Source organism: Ipomoea triloba, chromosome 9, assembly GCF_003576645.1.
Source record: "Ipomoea triloba cultivar NCNSP0323 chromosome 9, ASM357664v1".
NCBI lineage: Eukaryota > Viridiplantae > Streptophyta > Magnoliopsida > Solanales > Convolvulaceae > Ipomoea > Ipomoea triloba.
The window spans coordinates 4,060,070-4,082,821 of NC_044924.1; the positions used below are offsets into that span (position 1 = coordinate 4,060,070).

General features: G+C 35.5%; 6 protein-coding genes across 6 annotated transcripts; 3 read left to right on the forward strand and 3 right to left on the reverse strand.

Annotated features, from left to right (window-relative positions):
* The first annotated feature begins 270 nt into the window (after nucleotides 1-270).
* LOC116029143 ((3S,6E)-nerolidol synthase 2, chloroplastic/mitochondrial-like) lies at nucleotides 271-1,015 on the forward strand. The gene is made up of 2 exons (XM_031271046.1): nucleotides 271-556; nucleotides 636-1,015. The coding sequence occupies exons 1-2, from the start codon at nucleotides 271-273 to the stop codon at nucleotides 1,013-1,015; spliced, it is 666 nt and encodes a 221-aa protein (XP_031126906.1).
* A 1,041-nt stretch (nucleotides 1,016-2,056) lies between these two features.
* Nucleotides 2,057-2,729, forward strand: LOC116028722 (probable terpene synthase 4). Its single transcript, XM_031270528.1, has 2 exons — nucleotides 2,057-2,265; nucleotides 2,388-2,729. The coding sequence occupies exons 1-2, from the start codon at nucleotides 2,140-2,142 to the stop codon at nucleotides 2,691-2,693; spliced, it is 432 nt and encodes a 143-aa protein (XP_031126388.1). The 5' UTR covers nucleotides 2,057-2,139; the 3' UTR covers nucleotides 2,694-2,729.
* A 2,233-nt stretch (nucleotides 2,730-4,962) lies between these two features.
* Nucleotides 4,963-6,436, reverse strand: LOC116030409 (1-aminocyclopropane-1-carboxylate oxidase 3-like). The gene is made up of 2 exons (XM_031272653.1): nucleotides 6,259-6,436; nucleotides 4,963-5,961 (listed from the first exon to the last, which is right to left on the reverse strand). Exons 1-2 carry the CDS (start codon nucleotides 6,361-6,363, stop codon nucleotides 5,137-5,139), a joined length of 930 nt encoding a protein of 309 aa, XP_031128513.1. The 5' UTR covers nucleotides 6,364-6,436; the 3' UTR covers nucleotides 4,963-5,136.
* A 1,530-nt stretch (nucleotides 6,437-7,966) lies between these two features.
* On the reverse strand, nucleotides 7,967-9,305 carry LOC116028433 (1-aminocyclopropane-1-carboxylate oxidase 3-like). The gene is made up of 2 exons (XM_031270149.1): nucleotides 9,136-9,305; nucleotides 7,967-9,034 (listed from the first exon to the last, which is right to left on the reverse strand). Exons 1-2 carry the CDS (start codon nucleotides 9,238-9,240, stop codon nucleotides 8,210-8,212), a joined length of 930 nt encoding a protein of 309 aa, XP_031126009.1. The 5' UTR covers nucleotides 9,241-9,305; the 3' UTR covers nucleotides 7,967-8,209.
* A 3,976-nt stretch (nucleotides 9,306-13,281) lies between these two features.
* On the forward strand, nucleotides 13,282-17,501 carry LOC116030711 (uncharacterized protein At4g04980-like). The gene is made up of 10 exons (XM_031273024.1): nucleotides 13,282-13,599; nucleotides 13,686-13,761; nucleotides 13,832-14,026; nucleotides 14,112-14,207; nucleotides 14,524-14,653; nucleotides 14,740-15,496; nucleotides 15,719-15,884; nucleotides 16,002-16,166; nucleotides 16,230-16,382; nucleotides 17,076-17,501. The coding sequence occupies exons 2-10, from the start codon at nucleotides 13,693-13,695 to the stop codon at nucleotides 17,283-17,285; spliced, it is 1,941 nt and encodes a 646-aa protein (XP_031128884.1). The 5' UTR covers nucleotides 13,282-13,599; nucleotides 13,686-13,692; the 3' UTR covers nucleotides 17,286-17,501.
* A 2,556-nt stretch (nucleotides 17,502-20,057) lies between these two features.
* Nucleotides 20,058-22,509, reverse strand: LOC116028913 (polyphenol oxidase, chloroplastic-like). The gene is made up of 3 exons (XM_031270769.1): nucleotides 21,930-22,509; nucleotides 21,030-21,814; nucleotides 20,058-20,806 (listed from the first exon to the last, which is right to left on the reverse strand). Exons 1-3 carry the CDS (start codon nucleotides 22,354-22,356, stop codon nucleotides 20,234-20,236), a joined length of 1,785 nt encoding a protein of 594 aa, XP_031126629.1. The 5' UTR covers nucleotides 22,357-22,509; the 3' UTR covers nucleotides 20,058-20,233.
* Nucleotides 22,510-22,752: the final 243 nt, after the last annotated feature.

Genomic DNA, 22,752 nt, shown 5'->3' on the forward strand with positions numbered 1-22,752 from the left:
CATCAATACTGTTCTTCTCAAAAGTTACCACTCTTCATAGTCACTACACGCCGATACTTTTCCATTGCCAATTATTAGCGAACTCAATGTATTAATTTTCGTAGTTATTTAGCCTTCATGTTTTTAAATACTATACTTTTTACTTCTTATTATTTTTTAAAGTTGATGTCCTAATTGTATTATTGTCTGTAGTTCAATGGCCTATTTGAACATTACTCTTTAAAATTAAACAACCATTTGCTAATTTAAAGTTTCTTCAGTTAGGGGAAGATGAAAGCATCAATCTGCAAGGATGAGTTTGAGCTCAAATGGGAAGGGGGAATCGAGGAAGGGCAAAGTTTACTATACCAATGCCAAGAAGATGGTTTGCTAGTGCTACCCATGATAGATGTGATGCAACGCCTGGGCATAGACTACCATTTCCAAGAGCTTATCGAGGCAATTTTGCATCGACAATATCACAAAACCAAATTTCTTTTTGATGAAACTGCTGATCTTCACGATATTTCACTTCGCTTTAGATTATTTAGGCAAGAAGGTTACCCTATCTCCTCAGGTAATAGCTGACACCCAAAATTATTGTTTACAGAATTAAATATCGTATTTAACATAACAATTTTTTTATCCGTGAAAAGATGTTTTCACCAAGTTCACTGATGAAGAAGGGAAGTTTAAGGAAGAGCTAATAAGCAAAGATATTAAGGGGTTGATGGCGTTGCATGAAGCATCTCATCTTGCCATACAAGGAGAAGATATTCTTGAAGAAGCTGAAAGGTTTAGTAGAGAGTCTTTGATGGCAAACATGACCTGTCTTGATGATTGTCAAGCCATCTTAGTTCAGAAAACATTGCAATATCCCCATCATAAGAGCTTGCCCAGGTTCACAGCCAAAACCATTATTGAAAATATGAGATTTGAAAATGCATGGGAAGCTAGCTTGGTAAATTTGGCAACTATGGAATATAGCATAACCCAATCACTTTATCAAGAAGAATTTCGCCAAATTCTCCTGTGAGTTTACTATGAATTTTGAGTAATATTTTTTTGTTTTATCTGATATGATTGGTTCTCACATGAATAGGATTATATATATATATATATATATATATATATATATATATATATATATATATAGGGTTGACTTCATATGAGACAACATCATCCCATCAGATTGTGAGACAACGTGAATGTACATAGTCTACTTTACGAATGAACACACACTAAACTGTGTGCACTTATGTAAGTCATGTTGGGCTAAGTGCCGACACTCTAAACTATGTGCATTCACATTGTGTCTCACAGTCTCACAAGAAAATGTTGTCTCATTTGATTGTAAATCTATATGTGTGTTAGGTCATTTAATCTAACTACCAATGAAAATTGTAGATGGTGGAAAGGGCTTAGGGTAATGGATGAGTTGGCAAAAAATCAACAGCTGAAATGGTACATCTGGACATTGGCACTCACCCTTGATCCTTCCATGTCAAGAGAAAGGGTAGTGCTAACCAAGCCAATTTCCCTTGTATACCTTATTGATGACATTATTGATGTTTATGGCACATTTGATCAAACCATTCAGTTTGTAGATGCCATTAAGAGGTAGATAATATTCATCTCTTCACTTTCCTTCATTTGCAATTCAATTAAATTGGGAGAAAATATTTTATGTTTCATATATAGTTAGTTATATAGCATATATGTTAAGTATTGATAGTGTATTAAATATATATTTACTTTTAAGAAAACATGAGCGTAATTTATTAATTATAATGTGTATTTGTATAGATGGGAAATATCTGTGGCCGAAGAATTACCGGATTATATGAAGATATGCTTGGGTGTACTATTTGACACAACTAATGATATTTGCAACTTTGTTTTGGACAAGTATGGCTGGAATCCAATTGACCATCTTAAAAAAGCGGTATAAATAGTGAACAATGTTCAGTTAATGTATAATATTAAAACTCAACATACGGTAATTTACACGTTTGGACTAACACCCGCTAACGGCTATTATTGTCACAGTGGACAAGTTTGTGCGATGCTTATATAACAGAAGCAAAGTGGTTTGTTACTGGGAATTCCCCGACGGCTGATGAGTACTTGCAGATTGGGATTATCACTACCGGAGTCCCCATGGTTCTCATTATGTGCTTCTTCCTGCAAGGCCACGGTGCATCCACGGGAACCACAGATATTGAAGACATTATAACTTCAGTGGGAGCAATTCTTCGCCTCTTAGATGACCTTGACGCCACTCAGGTAAATCTAGCTAGCTAGTTGAATTGAATTGTCCGCAACCTATAATTATATATATTGTATTGTTAATGTTGTTTGTGACATTGGATGGATGGATTTTTATGAATGGAATATACATATCTCAGGGTGAGAAGCAAGATGGAAATGATGCGTCATATGTAGAGTACTACATTAAAGAAAACCAAGGTGTTTCATTAAGTGATGGAAAACAACACGTTATCAATATGGTTTCAGAACAGTGGAAGCTCCTAAACAAACAGTGCTTATCTCCAACTTCAATTCCAGCATCTTTTAGGAAAGCTTGCTTAAATATTACAAGAATGGTGCCAATGATGTACAACTACAGTGACACTCACTGTCTACCCATCCTCCAGAAGCAAATCATGTCCATGTTTTCTACAATCAATGTCGACTCTGCTCAGCTACTCTAGCTGCAGGATGGCCTGAATGGGATAGTAAGATCGAAAGAGTTATCAGACTATGCAGCCTACAATAATAAAGCTAGAACTTAAATGTTGGATTTATTTTATATATATTTTAGTAATATGTTTACATTATGCCTTAGCTTCTACGTACCTATCAATGGACGTACAATAATTAATTTGCATGCAATAATGTTAGAAAATAAAATGTAATGTAATGTATGCATTGCTTTAAAATATATATATTAAAAATATTCAATGCAAAACTCCGGCCTATACAAATAATAGTGGTATTTGTATATATATTATATTCTTACCATACCCTTTATATTTGTGCTCGATGATATACTATACAACAAATATAACCAATATAGTGCATGATGGAATTGTAGTATGGGTAATTATATATATATTAAGCTATGTTTTTATATGAACTCATATTGAAGGAAGATTATAAACCTATAGTGGATAGAAATATATATAATGTATCTACAGATTAGTGTTAATTAGTTTATGTACTACATATAAAATACACATTATAAATATAATACAGAATAAATGTTATTAAATATAATGCATATATGTCAAAGACCTTGTGGTCTAGTACAATGCACCTGGTGTCCACTCGAATCTCAATGAAGGCAAGATCTACATTGCGTGATGAACCTTGATGCACAATATAATGCACTTGTCACATATAGCTTTTGCTATCTAAGTCATGGAGACATTTAAGAGATTTTAATTTCGCAATCATGAGGGTAACATTATCGAAAAAAATTGAATATTGTTGTTTTAATTTGTTTCGTTAAAGATGTTATTAGAAGTGCACCGATTAAGTATTCATGAAAGCAATGTACAAGGAAGCTTTAATTTAATGTAAATACCCCAATTATCCTAAGCAATCATTATTAATTGTATGGATTATAAATAAAAATTACACTATTTGTGTACATAAAATACTATGCACATACATTATTTGAATATTAAAAATAATTATTTTGTACACTATTAAATAATTTACATTCAGTACACAAATAATGTATTTTTAATATATTAAAAATAAACCTTGTATTCAGAAAAAATACATTATTTGAGTACTAAAAGTACATTATTTTGTATAATGTACATTCAGTACACAACTAATGTACTTTTAATATATTAAAAATATACTTTTTTATGGTCTACATAGTACTGTGTGTACTATGTTTCACATAATAATTTGAAATATTATTGTATGAACCATAAATAAAAAGTATATTATTCGAGTGTCAAAAGTACATATTTTTTTTACTATCAAATAATGTACATTCAGTACACAAATAATATACCTTTAGTATATTAAAATTGTACCTTTTATTAATTCAGGGAAAGAACATTATTTGAGAGAAAATATTATATGCATGGACTCTCACTTTTTACTCCCAACTTCTATTTCCTCTAAGAAATCTTAATGTAACACTTTTTCTAGGACCAATATGATGAAAATATCATATTATTATTTGTCACGTCAAGAAATAAGAGTGAGAGAGTATAATTTAAGAATATATGTAGTAAAACTCTTATTTAAGTACTAAAAATATATTATTTTGTTTGTACAATGTATATTGAATACACATAAATAATACGGAGTATATTTTTAATATATTAAAAATACTTTTTTTTGTCCACATAATAATTTGCCTATCCTAACCTTGTGGGCCACCTCGACATAGTGTGTGTGTATAGACCATTAGCTAGTTAATTATTTGATTCAATTTTCATGAAATAAAGGCCACGTACTCTACTCCACCTGGATTTAAAAACCAGTCTTGCATATGAAATATTTTTTTTAGCTGAGAAGAAATGCCTTGTCGTTATACGAATTAACTAACCCACGACAAATAACTAAATTTTAACTAACAAATCCTAGATATCATATATATGTCATTATTCCTATCTTTAATTCAAATCGATTAACAAATGAATGTTTAATATTAGATCAACTTAGTTAAGAGGTTTTTTTTTCTTAATATGAAAATTATTAATTATAATATATAATTTTTTTTACATGATGAATATAACAATATTTTAGTAATCATTAACAAACAATAAAAAAAATAAAATATATATAAGTTAAATTCTCAACTTAGTTCATCCCACTCTACATATATTCTTCAATATATAGAATAGTAATTTCTGATTAAATGATATGTTAAAATGAAAGAGGTATACTTGATTTTATTTTTCATTCTTAAAACAATTTAAATAGAGTTCCACCCATAATTAAGTAAAGTTGTAATTTGTAATAACATAAGGTCATTTATTTTTTTAACAACAATTACAAGTAAAAGTAAAACGCTTTATTAGATGATGACTTGTTGTAATGAAGAACTAGTTTATTTATTATTTTTTTTTTGAAAATACAACTAGTTTATTTATTAATTTTGTATAAGTAATTAATTAATGTATATTTCTATGCTTTCTGGAAGGCCTTCATGGCTTGGAACCTTGGCTCTTTTGGCTGGAACTTCAAGCCTGCATATAACTTCATGTAATCGTCAAACACGAATCTCGGGTACACTTTCTCTTCATCTGCCTCTTTCTCCACCAGAGCGGATGCTGGGTGGATGAGCGCATCATTTGCTGGGTTGTAGAAGGAAGCTATGGACATTCTAGCGCCATTGGTCTGCGCAATCACTCTGTGTTCCACGCTCTTATATTTACCATTGGTGATTACCTCGATTTGGTCGCCCAGGTTTATGACGATGGAGTGGCGCATGGGAGGAACGTCCACCCATTCCCCGTCTTTCAGTAGCTGGAGGCCGCTAACTTTGTCGTCTTGGAAGAGGAGGATTATGCCGCCGGCGTCGGTGTGGGCTCGGAGACCCTTGATCAAATCAGGTTTTGGGTATGGTGGATAGTTGCTCACTTTGGTGCCAAAATTTGGAGCGGTGGATCCATAAAACGCCTCTTTCAAGTATCCTTTTTCTAGTCCAAGGTTCTCGCAGAGTAAGTCTAGAAGCTCTTCTGCTAGTTTCTCTAATCTTTTGGCGAAATCTCTCATTGCCTCCCTGTAATTGTGATCAAGATCAGGGACTTGTGAAATGGTGGAAACGGGAAGGTGGCGCAAGAAGAAAGTGCTTTCCCAATCCATATCTGTAACCTCGGCTTGTACACCTTCCAATCCCTTGCTTGCCACCAAATCCTTAAACCTCTGTTCCATCACCTTCTTGTAATGATCCTTGGTCAGTTTCTCTATGTTGTCCATTACTTCATGCGGAATCCCATGGTTCACCAACTACATTAAAATAAAACCACGTCATTAATTAATTCCATGTACATAATTATGCCATTGACAGAGCATATGAGAGAATATAAATCATGATAATTTAATGATTTAACAGACAAAGACCATATGCTATTGCCCACAAGAAATCTGTCCACCTTGGACATAATTCTCACACTGTTGCCAAATTTTGAACATTGATCTCCCAAATACTATTTGCTGGACCAGTGAGCTAAACCCTTGCATACAAACATAATTACTAATCTATAATGGTGTATATATAGTAATGTATGTATATAGAAGAAATACCTCAAAGAACCCCCAATTCTCGCAGGCATCTTTGATGATCTCCATGGTTTCTCCTCTCTCAACGTCGTTAAGCTTTTCCATGTTGATAACTGGGAAGCTTGCCATTTCTTCAACTTTTGTAAACTTACAAGTGTTTTCGATGCGCAAGAGACTAATTAAGTACGTAGCTAGTGCGTGCGGAGTGAGTGAATGTGAATAAGAAGATAGATGTGCTTTGCTTTAATTTGCGATGGACAGGTGAAGGGGTAGCACGTATTTATAGTAGAATAGAGGTACCCTGTTGACCTGTTGGGTCCCACTGACTCAATTCTTGAGCCACATATTTCTTCTTAGTGGGTCCAACTCTTCTTTTTTAAGTTCATGTTGATTGTTGAATGTTTAACCCCAATATTGACCTTTAAAATGTAATGTACTTATGTGCATACACGTGTTTTCGTTGGACGGCTGATTGGAAGCAAAACTTCAATTATATTCTTCATCGTCGCCTGATGATTAATAATAGTAATAATAATAATAATAATAATTAATTGTGTGTGTGATATTTATGACAGATTAAGTCATTTAAGTAATATTTATCGCAAAAGTTTTAAGACAACCGTTGCATTTCCACCTTAAATGTGTTGGTGTCTAATTGGTAATGTGTAACACTTGTTTGAAGCCATATCACAGATCCTTATTCATGATACTGATCGGGTCAGTTCAATATGAAAATATAATACGTATATTAAAAATGTAATACTAATTAGAAGTAAAGTATTTGTCACTCCATAATACTTTTACATTTTTTTAATCAAAAGTATTATATTTTATCTTATAAGTAATGTTGACAAGTGTTTGTTACTTAAAAGAACAAAATGTAATACTTTTAAATCAAAATGTAGAAAGTATTACATTTTTCTTCAAAAGTATTATATTTTCTCATATAAGTAATAAACATTTTATTTCTTATTAGTATTACATTTTTTAGTATAAGTATTACATTTGATCTTGATTCGACTCGTCTCACCAACAAAGTCACACAAGTTTTTGCCTTAGATCATTAGTCCGACATAATTATATTAGACTTGACAAACTTTTATATATTAAATGAAATCGAATACGAAAATAACATGTTTGAATTTAGTCTTACTGTGTTTGAAATGTTAAGAAGTTGGCATATATAGTTTCATGTTTTTAACAAATTAACATGTTAAGATATAGTGATAGATTGATTTGTATCCAGACGTACAATGATTAGCCTTGTCTTCGTAATTAACCAACCAACTCACGAATCCTAGGGGCACTTATAGTTGCCTTTCAATATGTTGACCACCTGACTGTATGCATGCATCAATAATTAGCTATATATGTCCTGAAAAGCGTAACAAAGTGAATATCTAAAAATTGAATGAGACATAAATTTAGGACCAAAAAATAAAAAGACTTAACACTTAGAAGTTAGAACTGAATAGACCAAAATATTATTGTATTTAATGCCATTTAAATGATTTTATTGACAGATGACAAAAATGATCATGCCGTAATAATACTAGGACAAATGTGAGAATGTTTTGAAAAGAAAAAGACTAAAAATGAACTTATACCTATAAATCTAGACCAAAATGAAATTTTGTATATTTAAAAGTCATAAATTTGGACAAATCTATCACACATTATCTTCTTAGTGCGATTTAGTAGGGTTGCATTTTTGTAAATAAAATGGTAGTTATTTATTAAAAAAAAAAAACACTGTTTTTTCTTTTTATTTCTTGACATTATAGAATTTCGCTATACTATAGTATTACATTGATATCTATAAGCTAGATAAGAATGCTTCACTAGTATGAGAATTAATGTGGTCCTGTCCTTGTGACTACGACCTAGTTTATTCATCAATTATTAAAAACAAATATAGAATAATGACACCAGCCGGTCTAATCTCCACTTATTCATAGTCTTTGCTTGTATATCTCTAAGCTTTCTGGGCAGCCTTCATGGCTTGGAACCTGGGCTCCTTTGGCTGGAACTTCAAGCCCGCATATAACTTCATGTAATCGTCAAACACAAATTTTGGGTACACTTTCTCTTCATCAACCACTTTCTCCACCAGAGCGGGCGCTGGGTGGATGACTGCATCGCTTGCCGGATTGTAGAAGGAAGCTAGGGACATCCTAGCCCCGTTTGTTTGTGCAATCACTCTATGTTCCACGCTCTTATATTTACCGTTGGTGATTACCTCGAGTTGGTCCCCGAGGTTTACAACGATGGAGTGGCGCATGGGAGGAACGTCCACCCATTGCCCGTCTTTCAGTAGCTGGAGACCGCTGACTTTGTCGTCTTGGAAGAGGAGGATTATGCCGCCGGCGTCGGTGTGGGCCCGGAGACCCTTGATCAAGTCGGGTTTGGGGCAGGGTGGATAGTTGCTCACTTTGGTGCCGAAATTTGGAGCTGTGGATCCATAAAAGGCCTTTTTTAAGTACCCTTTTTCCAGTCCGAGGTTCTCGCAAAGCAAGTCTAGAAGCTCCTCGGCTAATTTTTCTAATCTTTTGGCAAAGTCTCTCATTGCCTCCCTGTAATTGTCGTCGAGATCAGGGACTTGTGAAATGGTGGAAACTGGAAGGTGGCGCAAGAAGAAAGTGCTCTCCCAATCCATATCCGTAACCTCGGCTTGTACACCTTCCAAACCCTTGCTTGCCACCAAATCCTTAAACCTTTGTTCCATCACCTTCTTGTAATGCTCCTTGGTCAATTTCTCAATGTTGTCCATTACTTCATGAGGAATCCCATGATTCACCAACTACATTATATTAAAACAAGCAACAATGTTAATTCTCAGCTCTTTCCATAATTCACATATTCTAATAATTGATCTATATATATATGCATGCAGATATATACCTCAAAGAAACCCCAATTCTCGCAGGCATCTTTGATGAGCTCCATGGCGTCTCCTCTCTCAACGCCATTAAGCTTTTCCATGTTGATAACTGGGAAGTTGGCCATTTTTCTTGAATTGTTGTAAACAAGAATGTAATGATTTGTATGATAGACTAAATAGGCTGTTTTAGTTTTGTGGTCGATAGGTTAAAGAGGTATGAGGTATTTATAGTAGAATAGAGGCTACCTCTTTGGTCCCACTTCCGTATAATCACGACGTGATTTCGTGAATCATATTCTTGTTATTGGATATATATGTACAATTCCAAATTCCAAGTCCATGTTGAACCATCCAACCTTACTATTTAATATTGTCTGGAACCCATTGTCTTGTTGTTCCAAAATATTTTGATTCTTGACCTTTATTTAAAATGTACTCGTGATTTCATGGGCTGCTGATGGAACTATGGAAGCTTCACCTTTTGGTTGTCGTTTCGTGAAATTAAATAGTATTCCCTCGGTCTTATTAAATAATAATAATTGGAGCCCTTTACTGACGCTAGTGAGACTCGATTTCTGGTCTTTCCTCTCAAACTTCACCCATGTGATCAGTTGAGCTGTCTATACGGGCTACGGATAAATATTAAAGATGACAAGTAGGGAAGAGTATAGGCAATTCTAGTTGAATTGAATTTTAGACAATTCTAATTTATCTCTTTATTGTCTATTATAGTCTTTTATTGAATAAGGTGTAAAGTGAAATCACTTTTAGATAAGTGTTGTATACTTTCCCTTAAAATAGAATAACAATTTGTAAGAGGATGTTATGTGGAAATTGCCTCTCAAATTAATAGCAGCCCCACACCTTACATATTTAAAGTTCTCAGCACGTGAACGGCACGTAATCCTGTTTGGTATTATTCCATTGCACTACTTTTCAATATTCATATGCATCACATTTTAAAACATGATTATTATGATTGTTGATATTTATCACAAATTAAAATCATTTAACTAAGAGTTAACATAAAAGTTTTAATTTTGTGTGCGTGGGCTATCTTTAAGAATCCAAAGAATGAGAGGTCATAATCTCCCATTTATACATTTATGATGCTTGATCCCCTAGTAATTCAAAATATAATTTTATCCAAGTGATTAAGCCATTAAGAAGTTATCATTTTTATAGAATAAAGTTGAGAATAAGAAAGGCATCGGGTAACTATGGTTAGGGTACTAACCGGTTATGGTTACTATAGTAATTTACTGAGGCCAAATTTTATTGTAGATCATGGGTTATGTAGTAGGTTAAATATCATTTTTAGTCCCTCAACTATAATATATGTATCAATTTTGGTCATTGACTATTAAAAATTAAAATTAGGTGCATGACTATTCAATTGGTATCACATTTGGTCATTGACTATTAACATTTTTAAATTAGGTGCATGACTATTCATTTTATATCACATTTGGTCTTGCCGTTAAATTTTCCGGCCAAATTTCCGGCGAAGTCACCGGTGACTGACTAATTTATTTAATTTTTATTTTAAAAATTATTTTAATACTCCGTAACTTTTAAATAAAAAAACCTTAAAAATAAAAAAAAAGTAATAAAAAAAATAGAAAACGCCGGTAACCCCCGATGACTTCGCCGAAAATTTGGCCGAAAAATTTAACGGCAGGACCATATGTGATACAAAATGAATAGTCATGCACCTAATTTGAAAATGTTAATAGTCAAGGACCAAAAGTGATACAAATTGAATAGTCATGGACTTAATTTGAAACTTTTAATAGTCAAGGACCAAAATTGATACATGTATTATAGTTGAGGGACTAAAAATGATATTTTCTCTTATGCAGTAGTGTTGACCCTGGTATGAGTTGTGCTTTAGTTTAAGTTTTCATACAAACTATTTTCATTATATTAACGTTGACCTATCATTTTAATTATGTTTTATATCTCTACTGTACATTTTCATTCTATACACAGAATAAGTTCATTATAGCAATATTAAAGAGTTAATTCCAGCAAAGGTCCTCCGACTATTGTGATTTTCCAAATTTGGTCCTCGTCTTTTAATTTGGACGAATTAAACCCTTGACTATCAAAAACGTTCCACCATTAGCCCTTCCGTGAATTTAGACGTTAAAAGCAGGGGTAAAATCGTCCATTCATATGTTAGGTCTCTTCTTCCATTTAGTTCCAATGGCCTAAGAGTGCTAGAACCAAACAAGAAACAATACTCATGTAATAGAATGAAATTAAAAAGAAAAAACATATATTAGATGTAAAATAAAAAAGCAAACAAAAAAAAATCTTTTCAAGAACATGAATATTTCATTCCAATGCCGTGGGTTTGTCATAGTTCTGACGAGAGGTGGTTGTTAGAGTTGCAGGTTGACCGACGATAACGACAGTAGTTCCGACAGTGATCCAACGGTGGGCATCCGCGGTGACTCAAGCAGCAACAAACAACCCTTCGCCACCACCGCCGGCATCTCTACTGTTCTCTCTCTTCGCGCCGGTGAATATACTCCGGCGAAGATAGTAGTCGCAGCGAGCATGGAACCTCCATGGATTCCGGCAAAACAACATCCGGCCAACAGCAGCAACGTGAGCAGAACAATAGCAGCAAGACAGCTGACGACAGTGGCTTACGGCAAGAGTTCGACGGCGACGAGGCAGATTCTCCGGCGAACTTGATGGTGTTGTTGTTGAGGTAAGAATGATGATGGAATGATTAAATATTGTTGTTGAGGCAGATTCTAAACATTTTTTTTGTTTTGTAGTTTGTTTGCAGTGGTGTTTTGCCTTGCAAACAATTTTTCAACACTTTGAACCATAATCACACAATCATTGTGGGGTTAGAGTCCATATGCAGACACAATCATCCTCCCCCGAACTTACAATATTGTAGTCATCCCAGAGAGATATAGTCCATATACCCCATCCAAATGAGCTCCCTTGATCGTAGTTCTGTGGCTTGCTCACTTCATATACAATGACACAGGTATCTAGAGATCCAGTTGTTACCTTGCTGGAGAGTAACGAATGACAGAGAGGAGGAAGAAGAAACTAAGTACATGAAACGTCTATTTTACCCCTTATTTAAACGGCAAACTAACCTTAGATTGACAGAAGGACTAATGGTGGAACGTTTTTGATAGTCAAGGGTTTAATTAATTCAAATTAAAAGACGAGTACCAAATTTGGAAAATCACAATAGTTGGAGGACCTTTGCTGGAATTAACTCCAATATTAAATTATCATTTTTATTCCACTACAAGTTCATTTTACAATATACATATACAACGAGTGTATCAACAAAAATGGGCCATTGCCGTAACAAAATGTTGGACTAATGGCCCCACATAATTTCCATGTCGCATTATAGGCCCAAGCAGCAGTAAATAGTCGGTAAATGACCAATGTTATGTGTTGGGCCTAAATAAAAGGATTCATGGGCTAGGATTATTGATTCTGCCTAGATCAGGTGATGGAGCCCATTTGAGCTAAAAGTTCTAATTATATAAACTGTAAAAAATATATGTTATATAAACTGAATGCAGATTTGTTATGTGTTATACTATTACATTTTCAAATTATATATTTCAATATATAATACTCCGTATGAATTTTAACCTGTACTACATATCTTCTTGGGGTGCAGAACGGCAAATTATACCATAGATCAAGGTCTATTTTGTATTGTAAATTTTGGTCCAAAAATAATCTCTAAATTCTGTATCTGTAGTTGACACATTATCTGTAATTATCCTGTGTCAGTAATTAATTATTAAGTTATTTGTTTACATGTACATACACTGTTAATTGTAAATACAGAATGTACTAATGAAAGATACATAATTTTGGTATCAAGATTCACTATGCAATATGAACTGTGGTCCATGGTATAATAATTGGAACATACTAGAGCTAGTATATATAATGAAAATAAACGTAATAGAAAAGAAAAATAGTGATTATGAGAAAAGAAAAACATTAAACCCGCGAAAAACAAGCGCCTACATACACGGCTTTGTCCTAAAAGAAGCACTGAACTCATTTCTGTAATTTGGCTCTCTTTCCTTGATTTTCCCCTCCCTCTTTTGGCCTTATGGGAACAATGTAGAGAAAGTTAGGGTTGAAGGGGAAGAAGAAGAAGAAGAAGAGGTGTCCCATATCCATATTCAAGAGTCAGACAAAACAAAGTTTTAAACAAAAACCCCTTCCCAGAGATATGCATCAATGGGTTGCACGTTCATCAGAAAAATTATTAATTTTTCTGGCTTTTCTCGCTGTCAAGAAATTTATATATTATCATTATAAATTTAAATGTTCACGTTTAATCAGCTTATCATAATCCCTAATTTCTCTACCTGTAATTACTATAATAATCATTTCCCTGCCTGCAAATGCAATCCTTCGTCTCTTGAATTAATCAGCAATGTTTGACCCAGAACCCCAAGAAAGTTGACCAGGTTTGAGAAAAACATTATTTTGATTAATTAATTTTGCCTACCCAGATTTTTAATTCTCTTGTTGGGGTTTGAAAATTTTTTTCCAGATTGGTCATGAGAGCTGAGGTTTTATGTGGTGGGGCTCAACTCATGATTCCTACCAGGTTTTCTGCTGCCAAAGAGGTATTATATCTTAATTACATTCCTAGCTGTCTCATTTGTGTTATATATGATGGGAAACGCATTTTGACAGGCCGAGGATGTGTTTTTGGAGAAGACAACAAAAGTTGTGTCGAAAAAGAGTAGCAGAAAGGTTAAGGGCTCCAAATTTCGCATGTCGCCTGTGGCAGCCAACTTCATAATCATGACAGAGCTTAGGAACAAGGTTCTTACCTTCAGAGACTTGCTGGATTTATCTCCTTGCATTGGCTCTGCTTCTGTAAACCAGGTATCTTCATTATACTCATCGTCAGTTTAACCTTTTAGTTGGGACAGAACTCATCGTTCTGCTTCATGATTGCGACATTTTGCAGTTGTTGGTGTTGACCCTGAAGGATCTGTACAAACTGTATCCTTCCATCAAGCCAAGAATTAGAGAGTCAGAGATTGAAGAAGCACAAATGCACCAGGTTTTGTTATATATATATATATATATATATATATATTTTGAGGCAGATCAAATGTGAACTCCCTCTTGTGAGAACTGCGAGTTGTACAATCAGACATTACAGCACAAGTGTAATTACAGAACATTACATGATACACAACCGTAATTACAAGAATGTATGTTTCCAGATGCACAATCGATTATCTGAGAATGCATACTCAAGATGCACAATAGATAGTTCGCAGTTCTCACAGAAAGGGTAGTTCTCATTTGATCCAAATTCTATATATGGTAAAAACTTTTTGCCATTTGATCAACATGGGAGTTTCAAGGTGCAGGCACTGAATTTCTTCTGTGATGCTCTCAAATCAATTGGGGAAATGTGGACACACGATGATGAATGGATGGATAAATGCAGAGATGATCTGTTCAAACGTGATCCCAATCCCAACAACATGGAACTATATGGTAATGTTACGTTGTATATATCCAATCTCCTTAAACCAAGATTAAGTTTTCTTTTGGCATTGATGATCATAAGTTTTGTGATTTAGCACTGGGATTGCTGGAAGAGATTGTTAAGGTAGCGAGTGAAAGGGTGTTCGATATGTCAGATCTCTCAGATGAAAATGATGACAGCGATTCGTCGAATGAATCCGAGGAGGAAGCTTTGTCTGATTCTTGTTCGGATTGGATATACCCTGTTTCTTCTTCCCCAAACACCCCAACTTCAGTGCTCCCTGAGATTCCAAACACGGGTATAAAGGCTCATTCTTCCTCGTCCTTTTTTATGCCACTCAGAGTTGAAGCAATGGGGAAACTTAAACCCATTGATTTAAAGCGCCTCTCGTTCCAAATGCTCCCTCATGTAGCCACTCAGGAATCCAATTATGTGATTCGGATTGCCAATACAAACAGCCAATTCATCGAAGAAGAAGAAGAAGAAGCCAAGACTGAGGAAAAACTGGATAATTCTGCAGTGAAAGTGGTAATGCCACCGCCGCCGGCGCCGCCGCCTCCTCCTCCGCCGTGTCGTAACATGGCGACGCCGCCAGCTCCGCCGCCATCGCCAATGGCAAAAGGAGGTTCAGCACCTCCTCCGCCTCCTGGATCGCCTGCCGCCAGAAACCTACTCACCAAGAAACCTACTAAATTGAAGAGATCCTCGCAAATGGGGAATCTTTACCGACTTCTCAAGGGAAAAATTGAAGGTTCCAGTTTAGACGGCAAATCTGGGAGAAAGGGTAATGTTGGTTCAGGATCTGGAGGCAAACAGGGAATGGCTGATGCTCTAGCAGAGATGACAAAAAGGTAAAGTCAATTAAACTCAGTCTGTTGATCTTAGCCAACAAAAGATCATAAATCAACTTAAATTAATCATAGTTAACTATTTAGGTTGCTCATAGCTGACAGGTTGCTGATGCTGGGAATTAAACTTGTAATCTTGTAATTATCAAACCAACTAACAGTCTGATTGTCCATTTCGATCTGTATTTGGTTCTTCTTGTTCTTGAACTCTTCTACATTTGTCAGGTCAGCATATTTCCAACAGATTCAAGAGGATGTTAAGAACCATGCCACAGCAATCATGGAGTTGAAAACATCTATAACAACTTTCCAGACATCAGACATGTCTGAGCTCATTAAATTCCACAAACATGTGGAATCCCACCTAGAAAAACTAACCGATGAATCTCAGGTCAACACACATTTTAATTCCTTCAACTATACATTATATTACTCCCATGCATCCAATATATATAATCCTCAATACCATTTTAATTATAATTGCAGTTTTTAACCTTTCCCAGCACAGGTGCTAGCAAGATTTGAAGATTTTCCCACAAAAAAGCTTGAGGCATTGAGGATGGCTTCAACACTGCATTCCAAGCTAGATGCCATAGCCTCTACGCTGCAGAATTGGCCAATAGTCTCCCCTGTCAATCAACTTCTTCAGAAAGCTGAGGATTATTTCAGCAAGGTAAAGCCATAATTGGCTTCATGTCGTCTTCATCTCCATGGATTAATAACTTTCTTTTTCCAGATAAAGCTGGATTTGGAGAAGCTAGAACAGACCAAAGATGAAGAAGCCAAGAAACTTGCAAACCATAAAATCACTTTTGAATTCTCCATCCTCGTACGCATAAAAGAGTTGATGGTGGATGTTTCATCAAACTGCATGGAGCTAGCACTCAAGGTATATACATATATACATACGTGCATGCATGCATGCATTAGCAAAAAACATATTCACAATCTTTATATATAATTCTAGGGATGTGAATCGGAGTCTGTTTAGTCTCAGGTCAGTCCTATCAAGTTATAAAACTCATCAACTTTTTCTATTAAAATTTATAACCCTAACCCTAAAATTTTGGGCGGTTGGCCACCAAACATAACCCATTAAAAAATAATGTTGTTTTGAGTGAAATAACCTATTAAAAAAAAAAAGCAATAGTTAATTTCTACTAGGCAGTCTAGTCGGTGTCTAGGAGGCCTAGGCGGTCAGAGCCTAAGCGGACTAGGCGGTGCAGACTAGGCAGTGGTTAGGCGGCCTAGGTGGAGCTTAGGTGGTCGCCTAGCGGGCCAGCCGCCTAGACCACCATTTAAGGTGATACGCTAGGCGGTTGACCGGCGCCTAGCGGCTAGGTGGAGATTAATCGGCGCCTAGACGTGATTTTTGCAACACTGTATATAATTGTAGGAATGTGAATCGGGTCAGTCCGTCTGGTTTTAGGTCAGTCCTATCAAGTTGTAAAACTCATCAACATTTTCTAGTCTGATAAAATTTACAACCCTAACTCTAAAATTTAGGACTATTGACCAATGAACATAACCTTAAAATACAATTAGGCCATTGAACGTAACCTCCTGATGCTTATTGGTTTAGGAGACGAGAGAAGGCAAGGAAAGGGAGGTGGCAGAAGGTTCAATAAGCTCACCCTGCAGAGGAGGCCAGCAGAAGGAATCAGCCGGGAAGCTACTTTGGAAGGCCTTCCAGTTTGCATACAGAGTTTATACATTCGCCGGTGGACATGACGACCGTGCAGACAAATTGACAAGAGAAGTGGCTCGTGAGATCGAGACGGAACCTCAATAACCTTAAACATACATATTCTTATGTTTCTGCCCACCCTTCAATTCGCGTACCAAAGAATCACTGTCGTGTTTGAGACACACACTCAGGAGGAGCCTAGCTAGCTGACGCATTCATTTTCACTGCTTCTTGAGCATGCATGTGATATAGCTAGGCATATATACACTACTTGTGTTTCCATTTTGGTTTAACCCCAGCATTACTAGGGGTATAGTGCAATCATTATTGTGTTTCCATTTTGGTTTAACCCCAGCATTACTAGGGGTATAGTGCAATCATTATTGTGTGGACCATGGTTCATAGAACTGTGTAAATCATACTATCAAATAATGTACATTCAGTACATAAATAATGTACTTTTAATGTATTAAAAATGTACATTATATTCAGAGAAAGTACATTATTTTGTATAATGTACATTCATCACATGAATAATGTACTTTTAGTATATTAAAAATGTACATTTTATTATGATCCACATAGCACTATGTAGACCATGGTCCATATAATAATTTGCCGTATTTATCTGGGGCTTTATAAGATGGGCTTCAATTCCAGCTCATACATGAAATGTAGCACCTAAAGGTGAGTATTTTCTAGTTTTAGGTGTGTTTTCTCCTTATAAAGATGAGGCATATTTAAGGAAAATATATGGAGTATTTGCAACTACATATTATTATTTTTTTAATATTTGTAAATTTCTTCGTGTATCATTTTGGTTTCACCATTTTTGCCTACATATATATAAAAAGAGGATTTGATATCAACTCACAAGATTACTTGATAACGAGTCCACTTCTTTTTAAGGTTAAATAACCTGCATATTACAATTAGAAATAAAAATTAAATAATCCATTAAACTACAAACAAGTCTACAAAATAATTTTAAAAAATTACAATTGAATCCCTGAATAATCTAAAATCATTGCAGTTAAATCTAAAGTGACCTATGCTTTCAAAAAAAAAAAAAAAAATCTAAAGTGACCTATAATATCAATTGTTGGATAATGTAGTATGTAGTAACCTTTTAAAAAAGTAATTTTTAATTTAAACACATACATTTTAATAATTTAAAATTTAAAAGAAAAAACAAAAACAAGAACAACCCCCACCCCCACCTGACTCTTAAACAATTCAAAATCAAACAATTAAACTTAAAGTTAGATAACATAATTGTAGTTTCCTAATCTGTGATTCAGTGACATATTTAACCCTTATTACATACAATTTTAAAATATAATAAGTAATTTTAACTAATTAATAAATAAATATCTCTAATAATACAATTAAATAAATGATATTATACCGTAATTAATATAGTTAATATTACTAAAAAAAAAATTAAATGATAACATATAAAAGAATAAATATGTATAGTAGGCCAACTCCAACTTTTCAAGCCCCAGATATAAGATTTGGTGAACCAAAGAAGTTGAATCACAGACAGAATTGCTACTAATGTACATATCATCATCATATCCAGCTGAAGGTAACACCGTAACATTATGAATGATTCATTAGATAAGCACGAAATACACGAAAAGTACTAATAAGAATGCAGTAAAGTCAGACAAGCAACATATAAAACAACAATGGTTCTAGGTGTAACAACAATAGAACATAATTCTCCTACAGTCGTACCTAAAGGTGACGAATTTGATTTTTGTTAATACATACTCTTTTGGTCAAATCCATCGCATAGAATTTTTCTAATGAGATTTATCAGTAAATTTAATTTCTATATGTAATAACCTACAAATTACACATAAAAGATAAACCGCACCAAGAAGCCCTTAATTGTTGCATGCGTTGAATACTACAGATGCGTGAAGAAGTGATACCGTGTAACCCGAGGGGATTTGTGAAGGACATGTTTTGATATCATATTGGCAAAATCAAAGAAAACTTATAGGATGTCAATTTGGTTGGTCATTGATCTAATAAAAGAGAAGAAAAAAGTATTCCGTAATTGTTTGGTTATATATATTCATTTTTCAAAACTTCAATAGTTTAGTTAAGAATTAGCCCATTTTATTTAATAATACATTAACAAATAAAGAGGGGGAAAAAGCAACTTAGAACAATATAATATTAGTCAAAGTACCAAGTAAGAGTACGTAAGACTTGGGCTAATTAATACCTCAAATTTGGTACATATGAATTATGAAGTGGTCTAAAAAAAATAATAAATAAAAGGTGATAACTTATTGAGTTGAACAAAATGTTAACCAATTGCGCCAATCATCGTCAACACCTTCAATGAGTCCATAATTCTTTAATGCATTTTTGTTTTATTTGTAAATACGTTTTTAAAAATCATATTTATCTGTATGTACTTAACTAGTTACATAGTATTATTAAATATATTTAGGCTCCATAATCACGTACAATAATAATAAACTATAAACGGTTAATGATCGTATGGTCTAGTGACATGAAGTAATGGGGCGGTATTGACTCCAATGACTCATAAAAAGATATATAGTGTATTGCTATTGGATTGAGTAAAAATAATAATACTAAATTTAACATTATTAAGATGACGTGATCTTGATTTGACTCGTCGCACAGACAAAAATCCGTAATACAGTCTAACACAAGTTTTTGCCCTATATTTTATTGTTATTCATAAAGATTGAAATATAATGAAAAAAAAAAGGGTATATATTTAACCAAGATCAAATGCATCATTAAACGTACACATATAAACAAGATGAAATGGCTTATTATTTGTGTAGTAAACACAAATATAATTAATTAGTTAATAACATATGAGAGCATTATAACCCACATCGTATTATATTTTTAAAAAATAAAAAATAAATACGGTCTTGGTTTTTAGGACCAAGCTCGTATAATTTATATACAACATGTACTAGATTGACTTTGAATTTTAATTGACCTAAGTACTAAACAATCAACGTTAAAAGCGTTGTCTATACTAGTGCATATCAATCCTCAAGAACAATCTTGACACCACCAATCTTCATAGCACCAGACCCTCTCCTTGGAACCAAAGTTACCAACAAGTGTTCATCGTCTTCACAATCCAAGTCCTCTAGCACCTCAGTTATGGCCAATCTCAGCTTCGTCTTCATCTTCATCTTCTTCTCCTGCTTATGGTGTCGTCGATGCGGCACGTTCACGAAGCTTCCAGCGAACTCCGTGTTCTGCGCCGTAACCTTAGCCTCATCGTGTTCGTCGTTGATCAGAACGTCAAACTTTGCGAAAACATCCCTGTCCAACTCGATTCCTTCGATCACCAGAATCTCTTCTATTTCCTCCTTCTGCTTCTTGCTTCGCTTCCTGTTAGGCCTTCTCACCATCACTCTCACCGCTTTCTCAAGCGTCGCCGGAAAAACATCCTCCGGCGCCGGCGCCGCGTCCGCCGCCTTGGCCTCCACCAGCTTCTTTGCTTTGCTCAGAATCCGAGAGTGCCGCGGCGTGGGGCGAGAGTTGAGCCATGGAGTGGCCACGTCTTGATAGACATACCCTAGATTTCTTGAGTCCAAACAATCCCTCACCTTAACGCAAACCAATTGTGCGTTTTCATATATAGTAAAATAGAAGAATTTTAAAAGAAAATGAAAATGCAATACATATTATAATTTTTTTTAATACTATTAACTCTATTATAGTAGTATCTTTTAACTACTTTCTCAAAACATATTGATCACTGAACCACAAGATCTTTAGCCAATAGATATTATAACTAGAAAAAGCACGAATAAATTTAATGTCACTGACCTTAATGCGCACCAATTGTGCGTTTTCGTCGTAAAACAGGAACGACGCTTCAAGCCAATCCCGGTCGGTGAAATCTTGGCGGCGGCCGCCGATGGTTTTCCATATGCTCCATATTCTGTCGACGTTAGAATGATGGCCGTAGAATAACGGGTCCCTTGCGGCGGAGTAAAAGCTCCCCATGTTCTCTACGTTGGGCTGGGTTCGATCCCCGGTCCATATATGAACCGTGTTGTGTGGGATGTCCTCCAGGGAACCCAGGCCGGGGTACGGTCCATCGCCGGCTCGGTACGGGCTTCCATGAAAAGTACTGGCCGTCCGTCCAAGCGACACCGTTTGTCGATACATTATAGTAAGATTCTGAGAAAACTGTTGCTCATTGCTAACGTTGGAATCCGTTCCGTTGTAGTCCAAATCAATAATGTTCGGCGGCTGATGCTTCGCGTCGCGTAAAGGGTCGTAGAGCGGCGAGTTCCGGTCGGTGTAAATGGCCGGGATTTGCATGCCGGCGGGGTTATCCCAGTTCCAAAACGGGATGGCGAAGGTGGGATCGTCGATCAGTTTCCCCAGAATTCTCTCGAAGAAGTATAAATAGCATCGGTGAAAGGGCATAAACAGCCACGAGAAGTGAACTTGAAGCTCCAGGTCGGGGAACCCGAGTTGATCATACGCGCCGTCGCAGTAAGCGCAGTGGATATTAGCTTGTTGCATGAAATTCCGGGGATCGTCCGCGGGGAGCGCTTTCATCAGATCAATAGCTCTGGTAAACTTCTCCATGTACGCCTTGTCTGTAGAGTATTGTATATTAGTTCAGTTTGTTTAGTTTTATTTGTCTGGCTTTATTAAAATTAGCCTCTTATTATTTAAGCTCTCTTATTTTCTCATAATAAAATATTCACTTACTATCTGCCAAATGAGCCGCAGGTCTGACACGCATGGTGGCAGGCGGTGGAGGAAGCTCGAAGTCGATGATCTTTGGGGCGGTCGGAGGGCAACAGTTTACCGCCTCGGCGCCTTCTGGCAAGTCCGCCGGGCCACATTTATAAAAGTCCGGGTTAACGGGCGCCGCGAAGGCGAACGGATTGGCTAGACTCGCCGCACCATATAATCCCCCAAGCCCAATCAACACATTTCTCCTGTCAAACTTGCCGAGAGAAGAATTCGAAGACGACGACTGGTTGTCATCTTTTCGGGCGTTGCATGACACGTGCAGACGAGACGGGCTCTTTCTATTTATAGAAACGTGCGGCGTTCTTTGAACGAATGAGGACGAAGGAGAGCTATTGCTGCAATGGAGGGTGGTGGTAGTGGCAATCGGAAGAGACACCATTTTCAAGCTTAGTGTTACACAGCATGAAGGTCTGCAGGGTGACGCTTATTATTATATAGTTGAAAGTGGATAGAATGACTCATGAGTTACCACTGTCAATGTCCTTAGGTAGAATTTTAGGAGTTTAGAATTAGTCTTCTCTAATATGAGAAACTTAATGTATTAGAAAAGTTAAAGCTTGCTTGAATTTTAATTTATAATATGATGTTCAGGTAGTACGTACTAATCTTCTAGCTTGCTATATTTTATACTAATATTTGTTTTACGCAAAATGATTTTAGAAATTTCTGAAATTTAACTTTGTATATATTTTTGGCGATAACTTAGCTGACTCTCCAACTGTTATATATACGTATCTATATTCAGACCTCCAAAATTTTGAAACATGGGCGGATT